The 26,221-nt window shown below is 38.5% G+C and overlaps 1 protein-coding gene across 3 annotated transcripts in view; it reads left to right on the forward strand.

The window, feature by feature from the left end:
- The window catches only part of STK33 (serine/threonine kinase 33), a 169,076-nt gene that overhangs the window by 83,340 nt on the left and 59,515 nt on the right, over window positions 1-26,221 (forward strand). For 2 of the 3 annotated variants that reach the window (XM_081239355.1, XM_081239356.1), the window contains exons 1-4: window positions 14,453-14,917; window positions 15,984-16,097; window positions 19,687-19,800; window positions 22,664-22,768. In XM_081239355.1, coding sequence (XP_081095481.1) covers window positions 14,693-14,917; window positions 15,984-16,097; window positions 19,687-19,800; window positions 22,664-22,768 — 558 coding nt within the window. In that variant the 5' untranslated portion in view covers window positions 14,453-14,692. Of the gene's footprint in view, window positions 1-14,452; window positions 14,918-15,983; window positions 16,098-19,686; window positions 19,801-22,663; window positions 22,769-26,221 lie in introns of those variants that run through there. The other variant, XM_081239357.1, reaches the window with a different exon arrangement.

Here is a 26,221-nt window from a genome sequence, read left to right on the forward strand (position 1 = left end):
GACAGTTCCTCTCTTTCAGTACTCCTGGGAATATTTGACATACAGGAAAGACCTCTGGCCACACAGTTTTACATTAATAGAGCTTATTAAGCCAAAATTATTAATTGGTGCTTGATAAATGAAGCTAGCATAACTTCCAGATTTGCCATCAAATTCTTAAACTTACTGATCTGTTGCTAATTGGATTAAGATTCCTTTTGTGTGTGAGAACATTTAAATTCTAGTCTCTTAGAAAATTTCAATTATGTAATACTTACAGTGTTAACAGTAGTCACCATGTTATATATTAGATCCTTGGACCTTTTTCATCTTATAACTGAAAGTTTGTATCTAATACATGAGGTGGTGAATGTGTTAATTAATTTGATGAGGGGGAATCCTTTCATAGTGTATATGTTTATCAAATTATCATGTTGTGTATTTTAAGTATCTTAAAATTTTATTTATTAATTATTCCTCAGTAAAGTGGGAAAAGAGGAGTATTTTCTTTTAAGCATCCTGGATGGAGCACTGCTGAGTGTTCATGCCACAGTCCTCTGAGTGGTTCTTCTTCTCTCCTAGAGTTTCTTGGCAATGTTGTGTTTTCTGGCTGCCTTAGCTACATGTGGGCCCATTTACTCACTCTTCACCTATTATCCTCTGATTTAATGAGTGGGAAGATAGACTTACTTCTGTTTTCTTACAGTGTCTTTTCTTTTACACTTTATTTAGCTTTTTCCTTTCTAGCCAAGCACTACTCCTCCAGCCTGGTGCCTCATCCCCTTCCTCCTCCTCACTATCACCCTGTGCCCGTGGTAAATCTTGGCTGCATTGCTCTGTTAAAGGTGAAATTCAGATTGGCCGAGGTGAGTTTTGGGGCTGTAACCAGTTTGGCCTGCTCTGCTGTAGGAAAGTGGGATCCCCACTATAAAACTGAAACCTCCACAGTGGAGGTGAGGTCAACTATCACTTCGGTTCCTTTAAATATCTGCTCCATCCACCTCAGTTGATCATTAGAAGGAGTGATTCATCTTCGTAGACTTTTAGGACTAGGAACCTCAAGACATCCTAGTCTATGCTTAAATATCATCTATGGTTTCTTGCTAGCTGACCTTCCAACCTCTACTTGGACACTTGTAGTGATGGAGATAGTCTTTCCTTTTGTCTTTGACAGTTCTAAATGTTAGGAAGCCCTGTGTATCAGCTTGAAATTCGCATGCAGGCTCTTTGAATCATGCAGAACTCTAATTCCTGTGCCTAATCCTCTTCACATCTATGAAGGGAGCCCTGACATTCCCTTTGAGTTTTTCCTCCTCCACATAACCCCCTCCTTTCTTTGATAACTCTTCTGTACACCTGTCTATTTTTCTGCCTAAGTGATTTGTGATTCTGGCTCTTCCCCACAAAATGAACACTCAGAAATTTTCGTTGAGTGTCTATTATGTACAAGGATAATTCTGTGCTGGCATAAATGTCCCTGACTTCAGGTTGCTTATAATGTATCAATACATGGGAAAAACACACTGGATAATAACAGGAAAGAATCAGGGAGAGGGTCTCTCCAGCCTCTTTTTTTTTTTTTTTTTTTTTTTTGCGGTATGTGGGCCTCTCACTCTTGTGGCCTCTCCCGTTGCGGAGCACAGGCTCCGGACGCGCAGGCTCAACGGCCATGGCTCACAGGCCCAGCCGCTCCGCAGCATGTGGGATCTTTCCAGACCGGGGCACAAACCCGTGTCCCCTGCATCGGCAGGCGGACTCTCAACCACTGTGCCACCAGGGAAGCCCTCTCCAGCCTCTTTAAGCCAAACTTTCTTGGTAAAATCTCTGTTCTTACCTTAAACTGTCAGCATGGGGACCACATTTAAGATTATCCCTTCAGATTAGAGGTTAATCAGTGAGGAATATTATGCAAATTAAAATTTAAAAACTGATAGCACGCATTAGCTGTTAAACATTTTTTAAATGTCCGAAATAATGTAAAATTTAAACATACTGTAGATCCTTTCATAAGACAACACAGACCGGTTTCCCTAATCATGACCTTAATGGAAACAGTAAACAAGTGCTGGTCTCATTTAAAATTAACAACACTATGATCTAGAAAGCTCATTTGGTCCCTCTTTAGGTTCTGTAAGCATGTTATGAAAACAAGTAGTTGAAAAGTGAATATACAGTCATTCTGCTTGGTCTGCATTGTCAGACAATCCATAAGGTTTTTTTCTTCACTTGAATAGAACATATTTTTTACTGAGTTGACTGCCTGTTAGGTTCCTTGTAGACACAGTCTTAGAAAAGAAAACTAAAAAATTGCTTTTGGGGAAGAAAATTGTAGCTAGTTATATCTCATAAAACCATTCTTGTGTTCATTTTCTTGAGGAAATTACTGTAAGTGTATCTTAGAGGGCCAGTGCATAAGAGACCTTTTTATGCTTAAATAAAAGCTCAGAGAGTTTCCATATCAGAGTTGTTCCATTGACTTGTCTTACTCCTGAAAATAAAATGAAAACCTTAGCCAAAGGAGAGCTCACATGTTAGTTAAGCATTGACATGATTTGACCTTATTTTTATTTGCATATGTTTAATACCTACGCATGTCCAGTCTTTGGAGACACAAAGAAACACTATTATGTTAGAAGTTTCTTTGGTTTTCTGATGTATTTTTTATATCAAAAGTCCTATTTAAATGTAATTCCATGATTCTATAGAAGAAGAGCTATTCATCTTTGTGTTTACATAAAGATATGCTGGGTTTGCAATACCTGATTCATTTTATGCCCCTAAAATATGAATGACATCATTTGGCCTGCTAGACAGTAGATTTATTTTAGTAACAAATCTTTCAGATAAATTCATAAATGAAAAGGCAAGAAATGTGAGTAAACGTTTGTTCTATTTTGGTTTTTAAGCTAAAATAATTGGAATTCAGCCAGCCAAAAAGAAATTAAATTCGAAATCCAATGCTTATCAAGAAATTTTGCATGCAGCTAGTCAACCTATTGTTTTAGAACTGGCAAATGTAATAGTCGGTAAGTTGGAGAGTAGAAATGTAGCTTGTCAGTGAGTACCAGGAACTCCTATGCTTTTTGAATATAGCTACCAAATACTTCTAGGGCAATGGATATGTCAGAAACTGAAGCAAGAAAGTACTCGTCAGAGGGCGGAGTCAAGATGGCATATTAGGAGGATGCAGAATTCGAGTCTCCTCACAACTAGGGCACCTACCAGGCACCGGTGAGGTACCACGGACACCTAAGGGGACAGGAGGAAACCCCCGTGACCGGGTAGGATGTGGGGTGTGGGAGGAGTGAAGGGGTTGGAGAAGTGGGGGTGGGACGGGACTGGCGCCCCTGAGGGGCAGCTGGGGGAGGGGAAGGGATCCCACACCTGAAGGGGGAAATTGGGTAACCACTGGGAAGGCAGAGAATCAAAAGGGAACGTGGTCAGGTTTCCCCTAACCACCTAGGCCCCCTTCAGCCACGCAGGCCCTGAGGGAGTGGGAGGGAGTGAAGGGGGAGCAAAAGTAAAGGGCGGACCTCTGGGACAGCACCCCTGAGGGGCGGCTGGGGGAGGGGAGGAGTTCCTATGGCCAGCGGGACCCACCCACGGTTAGGGGCCCAGTGGAGTAGGGGGAGGCCCAGGGGGAGACGGTGTAGGAGGGGCGCAGAGGAACAGAAGGGAAGAGGCCAGTGCTTTCCCTGTCCACTTAGGCACCGGGGAACCTGTTGGGCTCCCAGGCCTAATCCTCTGCCCTCTTAGCCTCCCTCTTGCCATGCAGAGCCCAAGCCCTGCCCCTATGCCCCCACCCAGGGCCCTACCTCCAAACTCCGGAACTCCACACTCCAGAGGCCCTCCTTTCCACATGCTGCCTCTCCCCTTCCTCGCAGGTCCAAGGCAGAGGCCCGGCTCCATGCTACAGTGTTGCCCTGCCTAGGCCCTGCCCCCAAGGCCTTTTTGGCTGCGTGGGTCCTGAGCCTAGGCCCCACCCCAAGCTCAAATGTCAACCCCCGACAGGCCTAGGTCCCACCCCACCCTAAACCCTGCCCCTAAGTTCCTCCACCCACCGGCCTAAACTCCACCCCCGTGGCCAAGAATTTTTTTTTTTTCTATTTTCCTCTTAGATTGGGGTTCTGTTTTATCTTGATTCATTGTTGTTGATTCCTTTATATTTTTATTTTTCCTAATAAATTTTTATTTTTATAATTTTATTTTATTCATTATACTTTGTTATTGTTCTCTCCTTTTGGCTTGTTCCCCCACTCCCTCCCTTTTTTTTTCTTTTTTCTGTTGTGGTTTTATTTTACCTTGTTGCAGTTGTTTCAACTTTACTTTTCCTAATATATTCTTTATCTTTCAAATTTTATTTTGTTTTTTATTCTTTGATATTGTACTGCTCCTTTTTTTCTTTTCTTTTCTTTTTTTGCTGCGCCACACAGCTTGCGGGGTCTTGGTTCCCAGGCCGGAGGTTGGACCCAAGCTCCTATGGTGGGGGCTCTCAGTCCAAACTGCTGGACTAACAGAGAACCTCAGACCCCAGGGAATATTAATCAGAGTGAGGCCTCCCAGAGGTCCTAATCTCAGCACCAAGACCCAGCTCTATCCAACTGCCTGCAAACTCCAGTGCTGGGCGGCTCAGGCCAAACAACCAGTAAGGCAAGGATACAGGCCCACCCATCAAAAAAAAAAAAAAAGACAAAAAAATATGTTACAGATGAAGGAGCAACGTAATGCCTACAAGACCAAATAAATGAAGATGAAAGAGGCAACCTAACTGAAAAAGAATTCATAATAACGATAGTAAAGGAGATCCCAAATCTTGGAAACAGAATGGAGAAAATAAAAGAAACATTTAACAAGGATTTAGAAGAACTGAAGAGCAAACAAACAGTGATGAACAACACAATAACTGAAATTAAAAATATTGTAGAAGGAATCAATAACAGAAAAACTGAGGCAGAAGAATGGATAAGTGAGCTGGAAGATAAAATGGTGGAAATAACTGCCAGGGAGCAGAATAAAGAAAAAAGAAAGAAAAGAATTGAGGACAGTCTCAGACACCTCTGAGATGACATTAAACATACCATAATTCGAATTATAGGATTCCCAGGAGAAGAAGAGAAAAAGAAAGAGACTGAGAAAATATTTGAAGAGATTATAGTCGAAAACTGCCTTAACATGGGAAAGGAAATACTCAGTGAAGTCCAGGAAGTGCAGAGAGTCCCATACAGGATAAACCCAAAGAGAAACATGCCGAGATACATATAATCGAGCTATCAAAAATTAAATACCAGAAAAAATATTGAAAGCAGCAAGGGAAAAGCAACAAATAACATACAAGGGAAACCCCAAAAGATTAACAGCTGATTTTTCAACAGAAATTCTGCAAGCCAGAAGGGAGTGGCAGGACATACTTAAAGTGAGGAAAGGGAAGAACCTACAATCAAGATTACTCTACCCAGCAAGGATCTCATTCAGATTTGATGGAGAAACTAAAACCTTTACAGACAAGCAAAAGTTAAGAGAGTTCAGCACCACCAAACCAGCTCTACAACAAATGCTAAAGGAACTTTTCTAGGCAGGGAACACAAGATAAGAAAAAGACTTACAAAAACAAACCCAAAACAATTCAGAAAATGGTAATAGCAATGTACATATCAATAATTACCTTAAATGTAAATGGATTAAATGCTCCAACCAAAAGACATAGACTGGCTGGATACAAAAACAAGACCCATATATATGCTGTCTACAAGAGACCGACTTCAGACCTAGGGACACATACAGACTGAAAGTGAGGGGATGTAAAAGATATTCCATGCAAATGGAAATCAAAAGAAAGCTGGAGTAGCAATACTCATATCAGGTTAAATGGACTTTAAAATAAAGAATGTTACAAGAGAAAAGGAAGGACACTACATAATGACCAAGGGCTCAATCCAAGAAGAAGATATAACAATTATAAATATATATGCACCCAACACAGGAGCACCTCAATACATAAGGCAACTGCTAACAGCTATAAAAGAGGAAATCGACAGTAACACAATAATAGTGGGGGACTTTAACACCTCACTTATACCAATGGACAGATCTTCCAAACAGGAAATTAATAAGGAAACACAAGCTTTAAATGATACCATAGATCAGATAGATTTAATTGATATTTATAGGACATTCCATCCTAAAACAGCAGATTACACTTTCTTCTCAAGTGCGCACGGAACATTCTCCAGGATAGATCACATCTTGGGTCACAAATCAAACCTCAGGAAATTTAAGAAACTTGAAATCATATCAAGCATCTTTTCTGACCACAACGCTATGAGATTAGAAATCAATTACAGGGAAAAAAACATAAAAACACAAACACATGGAGGCTAAAGAGTAAGTTACTAAATAACCAAGAGATCACTGAAGAAATCAAAGAGGAAATCAAAAAATACCTAGAAACAAATGACAATGAAAACACGATGACCTAAAACCTGTGGGGTGCAGCAAAAGCCATTCTAAGAGGGAAGTTTATAGCAGTACAATTCTACCTCAAGAAACAAGAAAAATCTCAAATAAGCAACCTAACTTTACACCTCAAGCAATTAGAGCAAGAAGAACAAAAAACTCCCAAAGATAGCAGAAGGAAAGAAATCATAAAGATCAGAGCAGAAATAAATAAAATAGAAACAAAGAAAACAATAGCAAAGATCACTAAAACTAAAAGCTGGTTCTTTGAGAAGATAAACAAAATTGATAAGCCATTAGCCAGACTCATAAGAAAAAGAGGGAGAGGACTCAAACCAATAAAATTAGAAATGAAAAAGGAAAAGTTAAAACAGACACCGCAGAAATACAAATCATCCTAAGAGACTACTACAAGCAACTCTATGCCAATGAAATGGACAACCTGGAAGAAATGGACAAATTCTTAGAAAGGTATAACCTTCCAAGACTGAACCAGGAAGAAATAGAAAATATGAACAGACCAATCACAAGTAATGAAATTGAAACTGTGATTAAAAATCTTCCAGCAAACCAAAGTCCAGGACCAGGTGGCTTCACAGGTGAATTCTATCACATTTAGAGAAGAGCTAACACCCATCCTTCTAAAAGTCTTCCAAAAAATTGCAGAGGAAGGGACACTCCCAAACTCATTCTGTGAGGCCACCATCACCCTGATACCAAAACCAGACAAAGATACTACAAAAAAAGAAAATTACAGACCAACATCACTGATGAATATAGATGCAAAAATCCTGAACAAAATACTAGCAAACAGAATCCAACAACACATTAAAAGGATCATACACCATGATCAAGTGGGATTTATCCCAGGGATGCAAGGATATTTCAATATATGCAAATCAATCAATGTGATACACCATATTAACAAATTGAAGGATAAAAACCATATGATCATCTCAATAGATGCAGAAAAAGCTTTTGACAAAATTCAACACCCATTTATGATAAAAACTCTCCAGAAAGTGGGCATAGAGGGAACGTACCTGAACATAATAAAGGCCATATACAACAAACTCACAGCAAACATCATTCTCAATGGTGAAAAATTGAAAGCATTTCCTCTAAGATCAGGAATGGGACAAGGATGTCCACTCTTGCCAGTATTATTCAACATAGTTTTGGAAGTCCTAGCCACAGCAATCAAAGAAGAACAAGAAATAAAAGGAATACAAATTGGAAAAGAAGAAGTAAAGCTGTCACTGTTTGCAGATGACATGATACTATGCATAGAGAATCCTAAAGATGCTACCAGAAAACTACTAGAGCTAATCAATGAATTCAGTAAAGTTGCAGGATACAAAATTAATGTGCAGAAATCTCTTGCATTCCTATGCACTAATGATGAAAAATCTGAAAGAGAAATTAAGGAAACACTCCCATTTACCATCGCAACAAAAAGAATAAAATACCTAGGATTTAACCTACCTAGGGAGACAAAAGACCTGTATGCAGAAAACTATAAGACACTGATGAAAGAAATTAAAGATGATACAAACAGATGGAGAGATATACCATGTTCTTGGATTGGAAGAATCAATATTGTGAAAATGACTGTACTACCCAAAGCAATCTACAGATTCAATGTAATCCCTATCAAATTACCAATAGCATTTTGTACAGAATTAGGACAAAAAATCTTAAAATTTGTATGGAGACACAAAAGGCCCTCATAGCCAAACCAGGGAATAAAACAGCTGGAGGAATCAGACTCCCTGACTTCAGACTGTACTATAAAGCTACAGTAATCAAGACAAGTTGCTGGTGCAAAAACAGAAATATAGATTGATGGAACAGGATAGAAAGCCCAGAGATAAACCCACGCACCTGTGGTCAACTAATCTATGACAAAGGAGTCAAGGATATACAATGGAGAAAAGACAGTCTCTTCAAGTGGTGCTGGGAAAACTGGACAGCTACATGTAAAAGAATGAAATTAGAACACTCCCTAATACCATACATAAAAATAACTCAAAATGGATTAGAGACCTAAATGCAAGAGCAGACACTATAAAACTCTTAGAGGAAAACATGGGAAGAACACTCTTTGACATAAATCACAGCAAGATCTTTTTTGATCCACCTCCTAGAGTAATGGAAGTAAAAACAAAAATAAACAAATGGGACCTAATGAAACTTAAAAGCTTTTGCAAAGCAAAGGAAACTACAAACAAGACGAAAAGACAACCCTCAGAATGGGAGAAAATATTTGCAAAGAAATCAACAGACAAAGGATTAATCTCCAAAATATATAAACAGCTCATGCAGCTCAATATTAATAAAACAAACAACCCAGTCCAAAAATGGGCAGAAGACCTAAACAGACACTTCTCCAAAGAAGACATACAGATGGCCAATAAGCACATGAAAAGCTGCTCAACATCACTAATAATTAGAGAAATGCAAATCAAAACTACATTGAGGTATCGCCTCACACCAGTTAGAATGGACATCATCAGATAATCTACAAACAAATGCTGGAGAGGGTGTGGAGAAAAGGGAACCCTCTTGCACTGTTGGTGGGAATGTAAACTGATACAGCCACTATGGAGAACAGTATGGAGGTTCCTTAAAAAACTAAAAATAGAATTACCATATGACCCAGCAATCCCCCTACTGGGCATATACCCAGAGAAAACCACAATTCAAAAAGACACATGCACCCCAGTGTTCATTGCAGCACTATTTACAATATAGGTTATGGAAGCAACCTAAATGCCCATCGACAGACGAATGGATAAAGAAGATGTGGCACATATATACAATGGAATATTACTCAGCCATAAAAAGGAACGAAATTGGGTCATTTGTAGAGACACGGATGAATGTAGAGACCGTCATACAGAGCGAAGTAAGTCAGAAATAGAAAAACAAATATCATATATTAACGCATATATGTGGAACCCAGAAGAATGGTACAGATGAACTGGTTTGCAGGGCAGAAATTGAGACACAGATGTAGAGAACAAACGACACCAAGGGGGGAAAGCGGTGGGGGTGGGGGGTGTAAAATAAATAAACTCAAAATGGATTAAAGACCTAAATGTCAGGCCAAACACTCTAAAACTCTTAGAGGAAAACAGGCAGAACACTCTATGACATAAATCACAGCAAGATCCTTTTTTTTTTTTTTTTTTTTTTTTTTTTTTTGCGTTACATGGGCCTCTCACTGTTGTGGCCTCTCCCGTTGCGGAGCACAGGCTCCGGACGCACAGGCTCAACAGCCATGGCTCACGGGCCCAGCCGCTCCGCGGCACGTGGGATCTTCCCAGACCGGGGCATGAACCCGTGTCCCCTGCATCGGCAGGCGGACTCTCAACCACTGCGCCACCAGGGAAGCCCCAAGATCCTTTTTGACCCACCTCCTAGAGGAATGGAAATAAAAACAAAAATAAACAAATGGGATCTAATGAAACTTGAAAGCTTTTGCACAGCAAAGGAAACCATAAACAAGACGAAAAGACAACCCTCAGGATGGGAGAAAATATTTGCAGACGAAGCAACTGACAAAGGATTAATGTCCAAAATATACAAGCAGCTCATGCAGCTCAGTATCAAAAAACAAGCAACCTAATCCTAAAATGGGCAGAAGCCCTAAATAGACGTTTCTCTAAAGAAGATATACAGACTGCCAACAAACACATGAAAGGATGCTCAACATCACTAATCATTAGAGAAATGCAAATGAAAACTACAATGAAGTATCACCTCACACCAGTCAGAATGGCCATTATCCCAAAATCTACAAACAATAAATGATGGAGAAGGTGTGGAGAAAAGGGAACCCTCTTGCAGTGTTGGTGGGAATGTAAATTGATACAGCCACTATGGAGAACAATATGGAGGTTCCTTAAAAAACTAAAAATAGGGCCTCCCTGGTGGCGCAGTGGTTGAGAGTCCGCCTGCCGATGCAGGGGATACGGGTTCGTGCCCCGGTCTGGGAGGATCCCATGTGCCGCGGAGCGGCTGGGCCCGTGAGCCATGGCCGCTGGGCCTGCGCGTCCGGAGCCTGTGCTCCGCAGCGGGAGAGGCCACAACAGTGAGAGGCCCGCATACCGCAAAAAGAAAAAAAAAAAAAAAAACTAAAAATAGAACTACCATATGACCTAGCGATCCCACTACTGGGCATACACCCTGGGCATATACCCTGGGCATAATTCAAAAAGAGTCACTTACCACAGTGTTCATTGCAGCACTATTTACAATAGCCAGGACCTGGAAGCAACCTAAGTGTCCATCGACAGATGAATGGATGAAGAAGATGGGGCACATATATACAATGGAATATTATTCAGCCATAAAAAGAAACAAAATTGAGTTATTTGTAGTGAGGTGGATGGACCTAGAGTCTGTCATACAGAGTGAAGTAAGTCAGAAAGAGAAAAACAAATACCATAAGCTAACACATATTTATGGAATCAAAAAAAAAAGGGGGGGTTCTGATGAACTCAGGGGCAGGCCAGGGATAAAGATGCTGATGTAGAGAAAGGACTTGAGGACACGGGGAAGGGGAAGTTTAATTTGGGACGAAGTGAGAAAGTAGCATTGACATATATACACTACCAAATGTAAAATAGATATCTAGTGGGAAGCAGCTGCATTGCACAGGGAGATCAGCTCGGTGCTTTGTGACCACCTGGAGGGGTGGAATAGGGAAGGTAGGAGGGAGACGCAAGAGGGAGGGAATATGGGGATATATGCATACATATGGCTGATTCACTTTGCTGTGCAGCGGAAAGTAGCACAACATTGTGAAGCAATTATACTCCAATAAAGATGTTAAAAAAATAATAAAATTGACAGTATAAAAAAAAAAGTACTCGGCAGTCTGTGTCAATGTCAGTAATACAGTGATAATATGACTTACTGAGAAATTGAGAGAAAAACTAAAGGAAATGGTTTCTGAACAGAGCTAAGAAAAAGATAACTATTTTTTGATCAACAAAATCTGTCTTAAAAATGGGAAATTTAATTAAAGATTATTTGCAAGTTTGTGGATAAATATATATATATGTGGTAAAATTTGAAGGTTATGGTAAGCATTCTTTCAGGAGTACTGCTTATAATGAAGGAACTCAGCTACATTTTAAATAAACCTTTACATTATGAACACTTCTTTCATTTTCTTATGAAAAGTACTTTAAAATCAGTATTCTCAATGCATGTATAAAATGATGCCTTACACATCTGACATGGGACTTTTCTACACCTGTAGAGAGAAAGCACTATTTTTCCTAAACAGAAAGGCTGTTATTTGCAGATCTGCTCTACTGCTCTGAGTCACTGATGGTTACAGGCTTTTATATTTAACCTGAAATGCAAAGAATTTTTTTCCAAGGCCTAAGGTAAAATCGTTTTGCAAAGTGCATAAGGGTACATTCTGAGTTTTCTTTGTCTTGCTACATATACTTGAAAAACAAGGTCAAGCATTTGTTAAAAAGGATGGGTGTGTGTGTGTGTGTGTGTGCGCGCAGCTGGGTGCGTTGGCATCAGTTGCATTCTTTTTTCCCTCTACCTGTCTGGAGGGTACTCTTTATATACCTTTTCCAGTGCTCACCATTATGAGTTTTAATCACAGCAGGAGAATTTTTTCCTACAACTTTGATGAAAGGTCATACTTATTGGGCCGACTTTTTTTCTGTCTAATAATCTTAGAATATGCTGTATGTATTACCTGGGATAAATACAAGTACAGCATTTAGGAATTTTGCATCTACTCACAAATGAGATTGGCCTGTAAGAACTCCTCACTTTTCTAGAACTGGCCTGTAAGAACTCCTCACTTTTCTAGAACACTGCCATGATCTGATTTTGGTTATTCTAACTGAATGAAATGAATTGGATGGCTTTCATTGCTATGAAACAATTTACATATATGGGAATCATCTAGTCACTAAAAGTAGGAAAGAAATCTGGCATAGAACTTCCTGAATGAAATGATAAATGCTATGAATAAAAATAAAGCAAAGTAAGGGGATAGAGTGAATGGGTCTGCTGTTTCAGATGAGGTGGTTAGAAGAGGTCTCTCAGATGAGCAGAAATCAGCATGAGGTGAGGGAACAAGTCATGCAAATGTCTGAGGGAAGAGCATCCTAGCAGAGGAAGTGGAAGGGCCAAAGCCACGAGAAGGGAGCATGCTTGGCATATGCAAGGAACAGCAAGGAGACAGGTGTATCTAGAGCAAAGGAGAGAATGGTAAGATTTGAAATCTGAGAGGGAGGGAGGGAGGGAGGGTTCGGTTTATTTGGGACCTTACAGGCAAGATTCAACAGAACCTACATTTCTTTTTCATTTCTGTTCATCTTAAATTTTGTCCCTTAATCATGTTTTTCTCTTTTTGATTCTACTGCTCATGTGGTATATTTTTTATCCTTTCTTTTTCTGTTTTTAATAAAGTTTTCTTTTAAGTACAACTTTGCTTTCATTCTGTAAGGTTCATGGTCAGAAGTCACATGGCCATCTCCAAGCTGCAAGGGATGCTAGGAAATGGAGGATTTTAATTAGCATACTGCTGTCCCTGACAAAAATCAGGATTCTGTTAATAAGGAAGAATGGGGGAATAAATATTGGATAAACTACTAGCAACATCTTTCATAAAATCCTAAGGGCCTGGGAGATTTTCCTGTAGATTCCCATGCTATACAGATTGTTACAAAGCATTGCGAGATGGAAAGATACCCAATTTATTTTATAAAGCTGCCAGGATCTTGTATCAAAACCTGACAAAGATGAGTGAAAAGGAAAATTATAGACCAGTTTAACTTATGAATGTAACTGTGAAAAGTCAAAATACAAACATTTCAACTTTTCAGCACATTGAAAGAATCATCCATCATGATCATGTATAAATGTAAGAATGCTTTAATATTAGGAAAGCTTTTAATACAATACAGCATATCAAAAGATCTAATAGAAAAAATATGGTAATCACAATAGATAAAGATTTGATCAATGTTAGCCCTTGTTTCTGATTAGAAAATCAGTCTTAGACAATTAAAACTAAAAATATATTTCTTTAATGAAATAAAGATATCTAGCTCCTGTTCTGGTGAAGTTTATTCCAATACAAAGAACAAAGGTATAGTCCATATACCCCTGCCTTATCAATCTATGACTTCAAAATACACTTTTAAGTAATACCTGAAGTAGGATGGCACAAAACCATAATGATGTACTCCCAGTTACTTCTGGAAGTTTCTCAAAGTATTCTCTTTCATGTGCTGCAGAACACGTCCCCCTCCTTCCTCAGCTCACATCTCTCCAACTTGCCACGATACAGCTGCAAAACTCTAGTTAGGTAGAATGATGGGCATACCTGTTCTTCACTCAGGGAAAAATAGCACCCACTAGTTCCTATTTTTCTGTTTGAGAATAAAAATGAGGATACTTCTAATATTGCCTTTGAACTTTTAGAATTAGTTTTATAAAATCAAATTATCTACTCCTTTGTAAAGTGTGTGATATAGCTTTGCTCTGATAATAAGTAGACTAAGGCTTATTAACTTCTGAAACCACAGTAGTGTACGTTTTATATCAGTATTTTTAAGTCTTTTTTCTTTTTACCACAACCCACACTAAGAAATACATTTTAAACTGTGACCAAATGTACACACACGCACACACACATTCTGTACATTCAAATCTGTATAATTTTTTTAAGTTTCACAAAACTTACCAAGGATCTATGCAAAATACTCTCATATATATCTATTCTATTCTACTTCATTAAAAAAAATTGATATCAACCCACCAAATTTCCTTAGACCATGCTTTGCTTAGCAGTTTTATGATTCTGTACAGAGGGTGATTCTTTTGACTCTTAAGTAAATAAAATGTCTGGAGTTCAAGAATTCAATTTTGGAAGATGAGAATGTATTGGTTTTTAGAAATATGTTCTAATTTTGTTGTAAATATTAACTTTCATGTATAGGCAGGATGCTTTTGGTGCTAGTTGCTAGTTTTTCTTTGATTTCTAGGAGGGTGATTGAATAAGAAAGAATTTTCTAAATGGTGATTTCTTTTCTACCTGCAGCTCTCATGTGTGACTGCTTAAGTCTAGTGCATCATTAACCTAAGGACCTCACCACTTGGAAGTTACAGTTTTCGCCATCAGCTTACCTTATCCTTTTTGGTCTGTTTTTTTTTTTTCCTCAAACAGTGGAAACATCTTCTTTCAAGTTGCTTTTGTTGAAGAGTTAAGCAAATGGCTGATAGCAGCTGTGGTAAAAAATCCACAAAATGCCCCAACTGTTCATCTGCTTCTCAGAAAAATGTACTTTGTGTATGTTCTTGTAAAACAAAGCTTTCTCCAGTGTCAGTGGTGGAAATGTCACAGACATCGAGCATTGGTAGTTCAGAATTTATAGTTTCACCAGAGAGACAAAAAGAAAGACAAGCCAGCAAAGACATTACCTCTGGAAAAGATTTGGTAAATATTGAAGATTGTACATCTCAGCACAAGTGGATGTCCCATTCCCTGATCCCATCCCTAGATTCATCTATATCCCATGGACCCGTGTCCACCAATTCATTGCCTTCTTAACTATTAAAGTAACATTTCTTTCTTATATAAGAGGTGAGAAAAGTTAGTTGGTAATTTCTTTTACGCTATTTCCAACGACTGCCCAATTAATGATTTCTCAGGATTATAAATAATTCAGAATGTTATTCCAGCTTTTTTAAAAAATGGTTTATGTGGAAATGAATTGGTTTTCAAATTGAATTAAACCTGAATTTGGGGGCATTTTCTTCAACTGATGCAGAATGAGATTTATGGTTGTGGTTAAATATAGGGTGGTTATTACTTAAGACAGTTCCTGGTTATCTGGATGGAATATCAAGTATACCTTACAAAATTGACTTGCATTAGTTACAATCTATGACTATCCAGTTGGACGGGTTTTGGTATATTCGCCTTTATAGAGAAGAGGCACTATGGAAGATTGTCATTGACATAGCACAACTTTGGAGACAGAGAGCAGTAAGTTTAAGAAAAGTTAGGTTCTCAGCCATCAAGTTTGTACCTTTTTCACATTTTCACCCTAAACTGTTATTTCTGATTTGTATTATGGTATAGTTTTTGTGATATAGGTGTCTCTGAGTGAATTATTGCTATGTTATCTTCATTCAAAGCATATTTTGTGAATGTCTGGCCAGTAATTTTTTGTGTATAACCTATTTGAGATGACTGTTATGCCTTGAAACAAGGGTGATTGAGAAAGCTGTGAAGTTGCCTTCTCTTGTGATGTTAAAGATTTTAAGTTCTGATTTATCTTCTATGCAGGTCATCATGTAGACTTGCCTGGATTGAGGAGGTTAGATTGAATAACTTCTTAAGGCCTCTTTTAGCCTAATGAGTGAATGAATTATATAGGGCTTAGAATTTGAAAAAAACAGTAAACTATCTTGTACACAATAAATATCTCGACACACATTAAAGATTTGTCAGATTATTATATCTTAAAGTTAATATTAAAATTTCTTTTTGGTCCAAGCCCTCAAAAACCTCAAATGTAGAGAGAAAATCTTCTCAACAACAGTGGGGTCGGGGCAACTTTACAGAAGGAAAAGTTCCTCACATAAGGATGGACAATGGAGCTGCTATTCAGGTATATAGAGAGCAAACTGAAGCTACTAGAAATTTTCCGTTTCTTGTAAGTCATTGTTAATGGCAAAAATGATTTAAAAGTAAGTTTCTAAGGAAAGGAAAGAGGAAACTTACCATTTTTAAGTATGTCAAAGTCTTTACTAAAGAAAATGCAGATTAATTTTTTTTTTGTTCATAGAGGTGCAAATGGACTTTAATAATTAAAGTGGGGAGCATTTTTATTAGACAAAATGAGAACATTTTGGTCTCCAGGTCTTGCCTGTTGCTGAGGGCAGTTGTGGAGTCTTTGTATAGACCTATTCAAGATGCAGACAGAGACCAGGTGACTTAGATGTTTTGGCTGTTCACTTCTTTGATGACCAGTAGTGAGGCTAGAATTTCCCTCATGGACCCCTCCATATTTTTCCAGCCTGTGATTGAGTGAATACCAATATTATTCTTCCCAGCATTCTAATTCTTATATACAAATATGACTTAAATTTTAGTACCATTTTAGAAATTAAAAACACCAGATTAAAGGAACTGCAACAAGAACAACAAGAAGAAAATTGTGTTAATGTTAAGTAACTTTTAAAAATTGCTTTAAAAAATATTTGGCAATTTACTTGAAGAGATCAGAAAAAGTTTCTGAGAACTTCTGACCTGAAAAGTTTAAATCTTCCCTTGTAAACAAAAGACCTGAATTTTAAAAAACTCCACAAATTTACTGAGTTTTAAATTTAACCATAAGAGCTTTTATAAAAGCAAAATATATGCGTTTTGAAAAATTAGGAGAATATAGATAGAAAAGTGAAGAAGATAAAAATCACGAGCCAGACATAACCAATTTTAATATTTGTTATCTTTACTTCAGTTTTCTAGGCATGTAAAAGTCTTACCCTATTTTTTGTTTTTGTTTTTTTCCTGGTTTAAATTGTAAAATATTTCAAATATACACATATTTTTAAGAAGTAACATAAATGGTATAGTGGAAGTTTCTCTTCCCCCATTAAATAGACAGGCTCATTTTAAAGATATCAAACCTTTCAGAAGAGTATAAAAAAGGAAACTACAGTCATCCAAAGTTCTACTACCTAATGATAACTATTCTTAATATTTAGATGAACAACTTTCCAGACATCAATGTAAGCACCTCCACATATACAGATTTTTCGTAATGGGATCATACCATGCATGCTTTCACACTCTATACTATATCATGGACTTCTTATATGCCAATAAAAAGAGATCTACGTTACCATTGTAATAGCATCCTCTTAAAATTATTACAAACAAGAAGTCATTTTCTCCTTATTTTCATCACTATGTAATGATGCCAAAGCAGTTAGTTGAAGAAAAAGATTAATTTATAAACAACTAGTTGGGCAGTTGGCCTATTTTTCTACCCATTTTTCATTTAAAAAATCTTATAAACAGTATTAAAATACTGTGTCCAAATTGTGGTTCTATATGTCTAGAGATAAAATGAGAGGTTAATTTTTAAAGGACAAGAAAAGTTGGGGAAGTGGTTAGGGATTATTGAGATTATTTTGTTCTGTGGGAATAAAAGGTTTAAGTTGAGATTTAACTCGTTTAACATAGTGTATAGTTGGGGGTTGCAGGTACATATAATAAAATGTTTTGTCTTATTTTAATCATCTTAGTTTTTTGACTTTGATTCTCACTATCAAGTGGTAATGGGAAGAGGGAAAAGCCAAAGTAATTATAAGTCAGCAGAAGGCAGTGTCCTGAGGACAATCCCCTGGACAGGATGTGCCCTGCCTGAGTGGGAGTCACCATTCACAACATTCAAGACCTCAGATCTGGAGCTCCTCCTCCAGGGTTCAATTCCATGTACTCAGTCTTTCACTTCTCTCAAATATGCATATGTATAGAAGGTTCCTGACTGGCTGGCTTGCTGACTAGATTGATTTATTGATTCAGTTCATTTATCAGCTCACTCATTCATTCCACATTTGCACTGCTGTTCCTTTGAAATGCCTTCCTTGCTTCGATTGGATTATAGAAAAATATTCTCAATTATTTTTTTTTGCCTTTGTTCCCTCACATGCCTATCTCAGAAGCCATGTCTTTCATAACGTTTTCCCTTATTCTCCCAGAGAATAAAGAAAAGAACATTTCTTTTCTTTCCTTTTCCTTTTCTTCTCTTCTCTTCTTTCTTTTCCTTTCTGTCTCTCCCTTCCCTCCCTCTGTCTCTTTTTTCTTTCCCTTTCCTTCTTTCTTCCTCCCTTCTCCTTCTCTCCCCTCCCTTCCCCTTCTCTTCCCTCCCTTCCCTTCTTCCTCCTCCCTTTTCCTCCCATGCACTAAGCATGAGTATTTTGCCTACAAGGTTTCAGGCAGGCTTTTTAAAGGATACAAAAGAAACAGCTTCATAAGGTGTTTCTAGACCATCTTGGAAGGAAAAAAATGAGCCAAAATGTTTGTAAGCAAGAGAGTAATAATAGTGTTTGAGGACCAATGCATACATGTTGAAGGAAGTCAAAGGAACAATTACCATGGTGCAGAGTTAGGCAGAGAAGCCCTTCATAAGGAGGTAAGTAACTAATTGGATATGGATCTTCTTTTACAAAAGTAAGAAAGGAATGTAAGCAGTAGAAAACATAAAGTCTAGCAGTAATTTACCTGTTGCATGGTGAAGATTAAAGTAGTCACGCAGAGGGAACGTGGCATCTCTAAGGCAGGCTTTAGCTGGCTAACCCAACAGAGGCTTCCCCCAGCAGCATTAGCTCAAATGTTCTTTCCTGTTCTAGTCCCTGTGCATCATGAGTTGAGAAACTCTTGTTACTACCCTGGAGTTGATTCAGATCAAGGAGACTGACTCCCTCCAACCAAATTCACAAGAAATGAAAGTGTAAATGAGTTACCTGCTTGTTATTTTACAGCATGAAGTGGAATGCTGGTATTGTCAAGACCCACGCATTCTGTCTTTGTAAGCAGAAGTAAAACGATAAGCAGAAGGATCCTTTGTCTGGACAGTGTTACTGTGGATGGTTTTTTTTTTTTTTTTTTACAGTGCTGATTTATATTAATATTTTGGTCATATATTCCTTTTCCTAAAACAAAAGGAAATAAAACAACAAAAGTGATTTTTTTTAATAGAAACAGTGAAGATAAAGAAAAAGGGTTACTTGTTAAACAGGAAAGCAGTTATTCAGTGGTTAATATGTGTTGATTTTATAGTGTAGCTCTCAGAGTTTGGTGATAATTTTTTGGTTGAATGTATCTTATACACACACACACATATATTTGCATGTATGAATATTCCATTCCTCCTTTTTCTTATGAAGACATTTCATTAATATTGTAGTTTATAAGAGGTTCATTTTTTATGCTTTTCAAGTTTTTTACATTTCTTTGTAAGGATTTTTATGGTTTTCCTCTAAAGGATATTTAATAAAATTCATCAAAACTTATTTTGTTTAATTAAGATGCGTTAATTAATATTGAAGCAAATATGGGGTGTCTTCTATTTGATTTTACCCTGGAGCAGAATCACTCTTCCCTTGGGTGGATACCTGTCAGTATTATAGTTTATTTGTAATCCTGATGAATGGCAGAGAGAGATAAAGGAACTCATATTTTTTATCCAGGAAATCTATACCTTTGGAAGAATATTGGGACAAGGAAGCTTTGGAATGGTCATTGAAGCTATTGACAAAGAGACAGAAACTAAGTGGGCAATTAAAAAAGTGAGCAAAGAAAAGGTAAGGCATATCAGCAGCATCCTACTGAGGGCACAGTGCCAGTGCAGGGTGGGGTAGGCAGTACAATTTTTCACACTAACACAGCTGACCCTGAGGGCCAGGGCCCAGGCTGTTCCCCTGGAGAAATGTGGATATTTCTCTGGCCTTCTGGGACAGGACCAGTTCTTAAACTCAAGTAGACAGGTACTAAAAAGCAAATGAAAGGATTACCTAACATAACCAGCATAACCAAATACAGGTAAATTTTACCAGAGTGAGCTGAAGGTGAGGGCTGATCATCAGTATGTGTAGATGTAGGGCTGTGGGCTAGCAATGTCTTAGTGAGAAATGGGTCCCAGTAGTCTCTCCTGATGTGACTCTGATATACTTTGTCCCTATCTTTGCCTTTCCTTTGATTCCCTATTTCCTCATTGGTAGCTAACTCTGTTTATTCATCCTACCTCCTCTTTCAGTTTGAACCACTTTTCCCCTGACTCTCTTCTGTACCGTTTACTTGTAATCACTGTATGTCTCATTAGATTTCATTGGAGTGAAGAACAACTGGGCTTCTTTTTAAGGGAGAATCTAAGTCCTCAAGCTTTATATCTGATCGTTTCATCAACTTTAAAACACTTTCTATGCCCGAGGAAAAACAAAAGACAACATTAGGTGTTTTTCCCTTGGATTTGCGATGATAAATATTACACTTACAAAAGGAAATAGTAGGTTTTATGTATTCTTTAAAACAAGCCATAGGAAATTATATACCATTTCCCCCTAAAGTTTAATACAGTAACATTAAATCTTAATAAAGGGAGATCCAGAGCCCTTCTAGAAATCTTTAGAATTAACTAAATGAATTGTTGGGGCTTCCCTGGTGTCACAGTGGTTGAGAATCCGCCTGCCAATGCAGGGGTCATGGGTTCTATCCCTGGTCTGGGAAGATCCCACATGCCGCAGAGCAACTAAGCCCATGCGCCGCAACTACCGAGCCTGTGCTCTAGAGCCCGTGAGCCACGACTACTGAGCCCATGTGCTGCAACTACTGAAGCCCGCGTACCTAGAGCCCGTGCTCCACAACAAGAGAAGCCACCACAATGAGAAACCCATGCACCACAACGAAGAGTAGCCCCTGCTCGCCACAACTAGAGAAAGCCCGCGTGCAGCAATGAAGACCCAACCCAGCCAAAAATAAATAAAATAAATACATTTATTAAAAAGAAATAACTAAATGGGATGTTATTTCCTTTGCTCCTTTGATGTCAGATAGGGTTAGGGGTTAGGTTTCAGGGTTATATAGTCAGGATGCCTGCTTGCAACTTTAGGAATTCATTATCTTGCACATACATATTGATGCTGCAAGTTTTCAGGACACTAAGATAGTAAAATAAAGTTATATAGTCAATATGTGAATTGGACAGTATATTACTGCATTATATACAAGTCAAACCATTTGTGGAGGGAGGTAGGAAGAGGATTGAGATGGATATTGTGATAACTCTCCATATCTAGTCTGTATAGGAATTCACTCCTCACAATCACTATTTCTCTTGACCCTCTAGGATAACCTTAAACTGTGGGTGAGGCGCAGAGGGTGGGCAGTTTCCTATCCCTCCTGAGATGGTAATGGTTGAAGGGTAAAGGTAATTGGAAGCAGGGATGACACTAGGAAAAATTTTAACTAGGTAAAATTTGCCTTATGATCAATCCCTTTCCAGTCCTTCAGGAACTATTATGTCTCTCCCAAACTTGGGGGGGCGGGCAGGGATTAGGGGTAAGGAGGGAGGAATAAGAACTTTATTATCCCTTTCAGGGATATTTTCATGTGAATGAGGACAGTACTTATCCTTGAATAATGATGGTAATTTAGATATCAAGAGGAGTGATGACTGGGATGGTGGTAGTGGTGGTTAGGGTGGAGAAAGCCCTTCTGGAATTTCTTAGATGACATTGTAGACAGTTACTTACACCCTGAATGAAGGCCTGGTCAGGTGTGGTTAAGGGTTACATGTAAGGAGATAAATTGGAGTTAGGTTGGTATGAAGGCAAAATCTCCATCTCCATCTTGATCGAGCGTGCTCTCTCTCCTCTTTCTCTCTCTCAAATTTTTGACGCTGGGGGACTAGGAAGTAATATAATGCAGGGCTAAGTGTAGGATCTCACTGCCTATTGTTTCTTTTGATATGTATATAAATATCAAAACAAAACAACAATAAAACAAAAACATTTTATTTTAACAATTCTAACATTTAATGAGACAGATGCTTTATATCCATTTTCTAATTGATGTCCCGGGAAAGTAGATTTTGCTTTTATTATGCTAACATCAAAGGATCAATACGATTTTGAAGAAATTCCAAAAAGCCTATTAAAAATTGCAATAATTTTGTGACATGACAGAGACCATGTTGTAGCTAATTTATAGAAACAGTCCAAGAAACATGTGGTTTGAGGCCAAATTATATATCTCTTAAAATTGGACAAAAGGGGCTTCCCTGGTGGCGCAGTGGTTGGGAGTCCGCCTGCCGATGCAGGGGACATGGGTTCGTGCCCTGGTCCGGGAGGATCCCACATGCCGCGGAGCGGCTGGGCCCGTGAGCCATGGCCGCTGAGCTTGCGCGTCCGGAGCCTGTGCTCCGCAACGGGAGAGGCCACAACAGTGAGAGGCCCGCGTACCGCAAAAAAAAAAAAAAAAAAAAAAAATTGGACAAAAGATAAGATGGGGCATACTTTAATCTTAACACATAGGGAAGTTGCATGTTATCTTTTGAAAAAGGAACTTCTAAAGAAAATGTAGGAAAAATATTAAATAACTTTAACTTTTATATTGAGGTATGCAGTAATGAAATTCGTATGTGAAATCTATGTTTCCTCATCATTGAAGGCTGGAAGCTCTGCTGTGAAGTTACTTGAACGGGAAGTGACCATCCTAAAAAGTGTGAAACATGAACACATTATACATCTAGAACAAGTATTTGAGACGCCTAAGGTAAAGCTTTGTCAGGTGCTGCATTTTGAAAATTGTTATTATTACAAAATGAACATCATTCCCTTGGGAAGTAATCCTTTTGGGACACAGTGGCTCATGTCCTTGGCATGAGTCTGTCACTGGAGATTGATGAGAGCATTCTGGAGGACTTTTTGTTGTTGATTTTATAGTTAGGTGTCTGATGATTAGATTGACGTCTTTAGTGAAATTTCTGGTGGCATGTTGAAAACAAATGTTTAAAATTGAAACAACCTCAGATATAACCCATTTGTGACCAGAGCTTCCTTAGAAGTGTCTTTCTTTTTGCTTTGGTCTTTGGTTCTCCATTAGAGTCTCTTGGAATATTGTCATAAGGTTGCAAGTCTAACTCCACAGTAGAGTTGGTATGGGCATATTTGGCACTATATAGAAGATATTTTGTCATCTGTGTCTTAAACTAATATGTTTAATCTTCCTTCTTTCCTAGATGTTTTCATTCTTGTCTTTCAATGCTTGTAATTTTCATTTAGAGTTGTTCTGAAGCCTGGGTTATTTGCCATTCTGCCTTCAAGTTGTTTATGCACGTGGGCTTGGGTATTTCTCTGCTCGGAGGCAGTATGATACAGTGGTTAAGCATGTGGACTCTGGGGTCAGATTGCCTGTGCAATATCATCCTGGCTCCACCACTTATTAGCTCTGAGACCATGGACAAGTTACTCAACCTCTCTATACTTGAGTTTCCTCATCTGTAAGATGAGTTTAATGATAGTATCAACCTCATTTGGTTGTTGAAGGATTAAACGGGAAAGCGAATATAAAGCATACATCTCATCGACTGTTAGCTATTTTTTTGGTGGGGGGGTAGGAGTTTATTAATTAATTTATTTATTTTGCTGTGTTGGGTCTTCGTTTCTGTGCGAGGGCTTTCTCTAGTTGTGGCAAGCGGGGGCCACTCTTCATCGCGGTGCGCGGGCCTCTCACTATCGCGGCCTCTCTTGTTGCGGAGCACAGGCTCCAGACGCGCAGGCTCAGTAGTTGTGGCTCACGGGCCCAGTTGCTCCGTGGCATGTGGGATCTTCCCAGACCAGGGCTCGAACCCGTGTCCCCTGCATTAGCAGACAGATTCTCACCCACTGCGCCACCAGGGAAGCCCCGACTGTTAGCTATTGTTCTTTGTTTCCTTTGACAGTCTCTAAGGCAGCAATAGTCAAATTGCATTATGCATTATGCTTGATTCATTAGAAGTGCTTGATAAATGTTAGAGACCACAGTTACCTTTTATGGGAGCAGTATATGGCAGTGGTGCCAGAAGGCTTCTCTACCTTTTCAGTTTTAGAGTTGTGACTTATTCTATCCTCAAATCTGCTTAGAATAGTTTTGCTCTTTATCATCAGTTTTAACCAATTTGATTATGTTGTGCCATGGTATAGTTGTCTTCATGTATCTTGGCTTGGGATTCATGGAGCTTCTTGAATCTGTGAGCTTATGGTTTTCATCAAATTAAGGAACATCTTGGCGGTTACTTCTTCAAATATTTTTTCTGCCTTCTCCTACTTTTAGGACCTCAAGTACACATGAGATTGCCTGATATTGTACAAAGCTTACTGATGCTCTATTCATTTTTTTCCAATCTTTTTTCTCTCCCTGTTTAATTTAGCAGAGTTTCTATTGTGATATCTTCAGATTCAGTAATCTCTTTTCCTGTAACATCATATGTGCTGTTTATCCCTTCCAATGGAAATTTGATTTGGATCATTTTTCTATCTTCCATGTTTCTACTTAACATGCTATTTCCTTCTCCTTAAATATAGTTATAATAACCTTTAATGTCCTTTTCTATTAATTCTATCATATGTGCCATTTCTAGGTCAGTTTTAATTGATTGATTTTTTTCCCCTTCATTATATGCCTGCTTCTTTATATGCCCCTTAATTTCTGATTGGGTGCTGGCTATTTTTTATATTCTTACAACTATTTTTGAGCTTTATTCTGGGACATAGTTAAGTTATTGGAAATAGTTTGATACTTTTCAAGCTTACTTTAAGCTTTGTTAGGAGGCACCAGAGCAGCCTTTGGTCTAGGGCTAATTTATCCTAACTAATGAGGGAAGACCCTTTTGAGTATTCTACCCCATGAATAATGAGATTTTCCACTCTGGCTAATGGGAATACAAACCCTTCCTGGCCATGTGTAAGCGCCAGTGATTGTTCCTTCTGATCTTTTCACATGGTTCTTTTCCCAACTTTGGGTAGTTTCCTCATACATATGTGCTAGTTGGTACTTTGCTGAAGAGTCGAGGGGGGCTGTCTGCAAATCTATGGAGCTTTCTCTCCATAGATTTCTCCTCTTTGGTAATCTTCTCTGTGAACTTCAGTTGTCTTGGCCTTCAGGGACTCCCAGCACCATCTCCTCAGTTCATGTAGACTGCTGGGCTCTGTTTGGATTCCTTTTCCCTTCTCTGTGGCTTGGAAACTCTCTCCAGACAGTAAGCTAGGATAATCACGGGGCTGGCCTCATAGGTTTCCCCTCTCTCAGGGATCACTGCCCTATGCTGTCTGATGTCTAATGTCTGAAAATTGTTATTTTATGTATTTTGTCCATTTCTTAAGTTGTTTCAGGAGGGAGGGTAAGTCTGATCTGTTACTTCATCTTGGGCACAAGTGGGAGTCCAAATCTAGAATAATTTGAAGGCCAAAGAAACCATCATCTGTGGTTGTCTTTTTTATGTATTGTTTGCCCTTGATTCACACAGGTCACATCTGACTCCCCGTCTTCCCAACTCACACAAATGCCTAGACCTTCCATTGAAGCCATCTTAAGGATGAATGGAAATTGCTACCTGAAGGGTTAGGCTAAAGTAGTAATGCTGATCATGCAGTTTGACTATGTATGGTTTCTTGTGAGTCCAAATGTTCTCCAGGTCTACACAATTACTTTTAATAATTATAGAAAGAGTTGTAAAAAACTACTGTTGATATAACTTCTATCAACATACATATTTTAAAATGACATCAATCTATATTGTAAGCACTGCTATTATAACTTTCCCTTCCAAATAGCTCACTTACCATTTCATTTCATGATCCCTACGGTGCTGTCAGTGGAAAAAATATGGCCTAGTTCAAAAGCTTATTTATGTGTTAGACTTTGCAGGATTCTGTAGTTACTTTTGAAATTCTAAACATCTTGAGGTTGAGTGAGTCAGAATTTTGACTATAGGAAGAAAGGTTGTTAGCCTTCTCCTGTATTTGTGCTTGCTGACTGAACACAGTAGTTGCACTAGTAGTGGTAATAGAATAGGATCAGATTCCAGAATCTTAAAAACAGCAATGAAAATGTGGTATAGGATAGAATGGAGACACGGAGGGTAGTCTGTGTCTGAATAGCATAGGTATGAAAAAGACATGCATTTTAGTTGACTGTGAATCTTTTTGACTTAATAGATGACTTGGCTATCGGAAAACCTAAGGTGAT

Source organism: Mesoplodon bidens (assembly GCF_964165515.1).
Source record: "Mesoplodon bidens genome assembly, chromosome: 7".
Lineage (NCBI taxonomy): Eukaryota > Metazoa > Chordata > Mammalia > Artiodactyla > Ziphiidae > Mesoplodon > Mesoplodon bidens.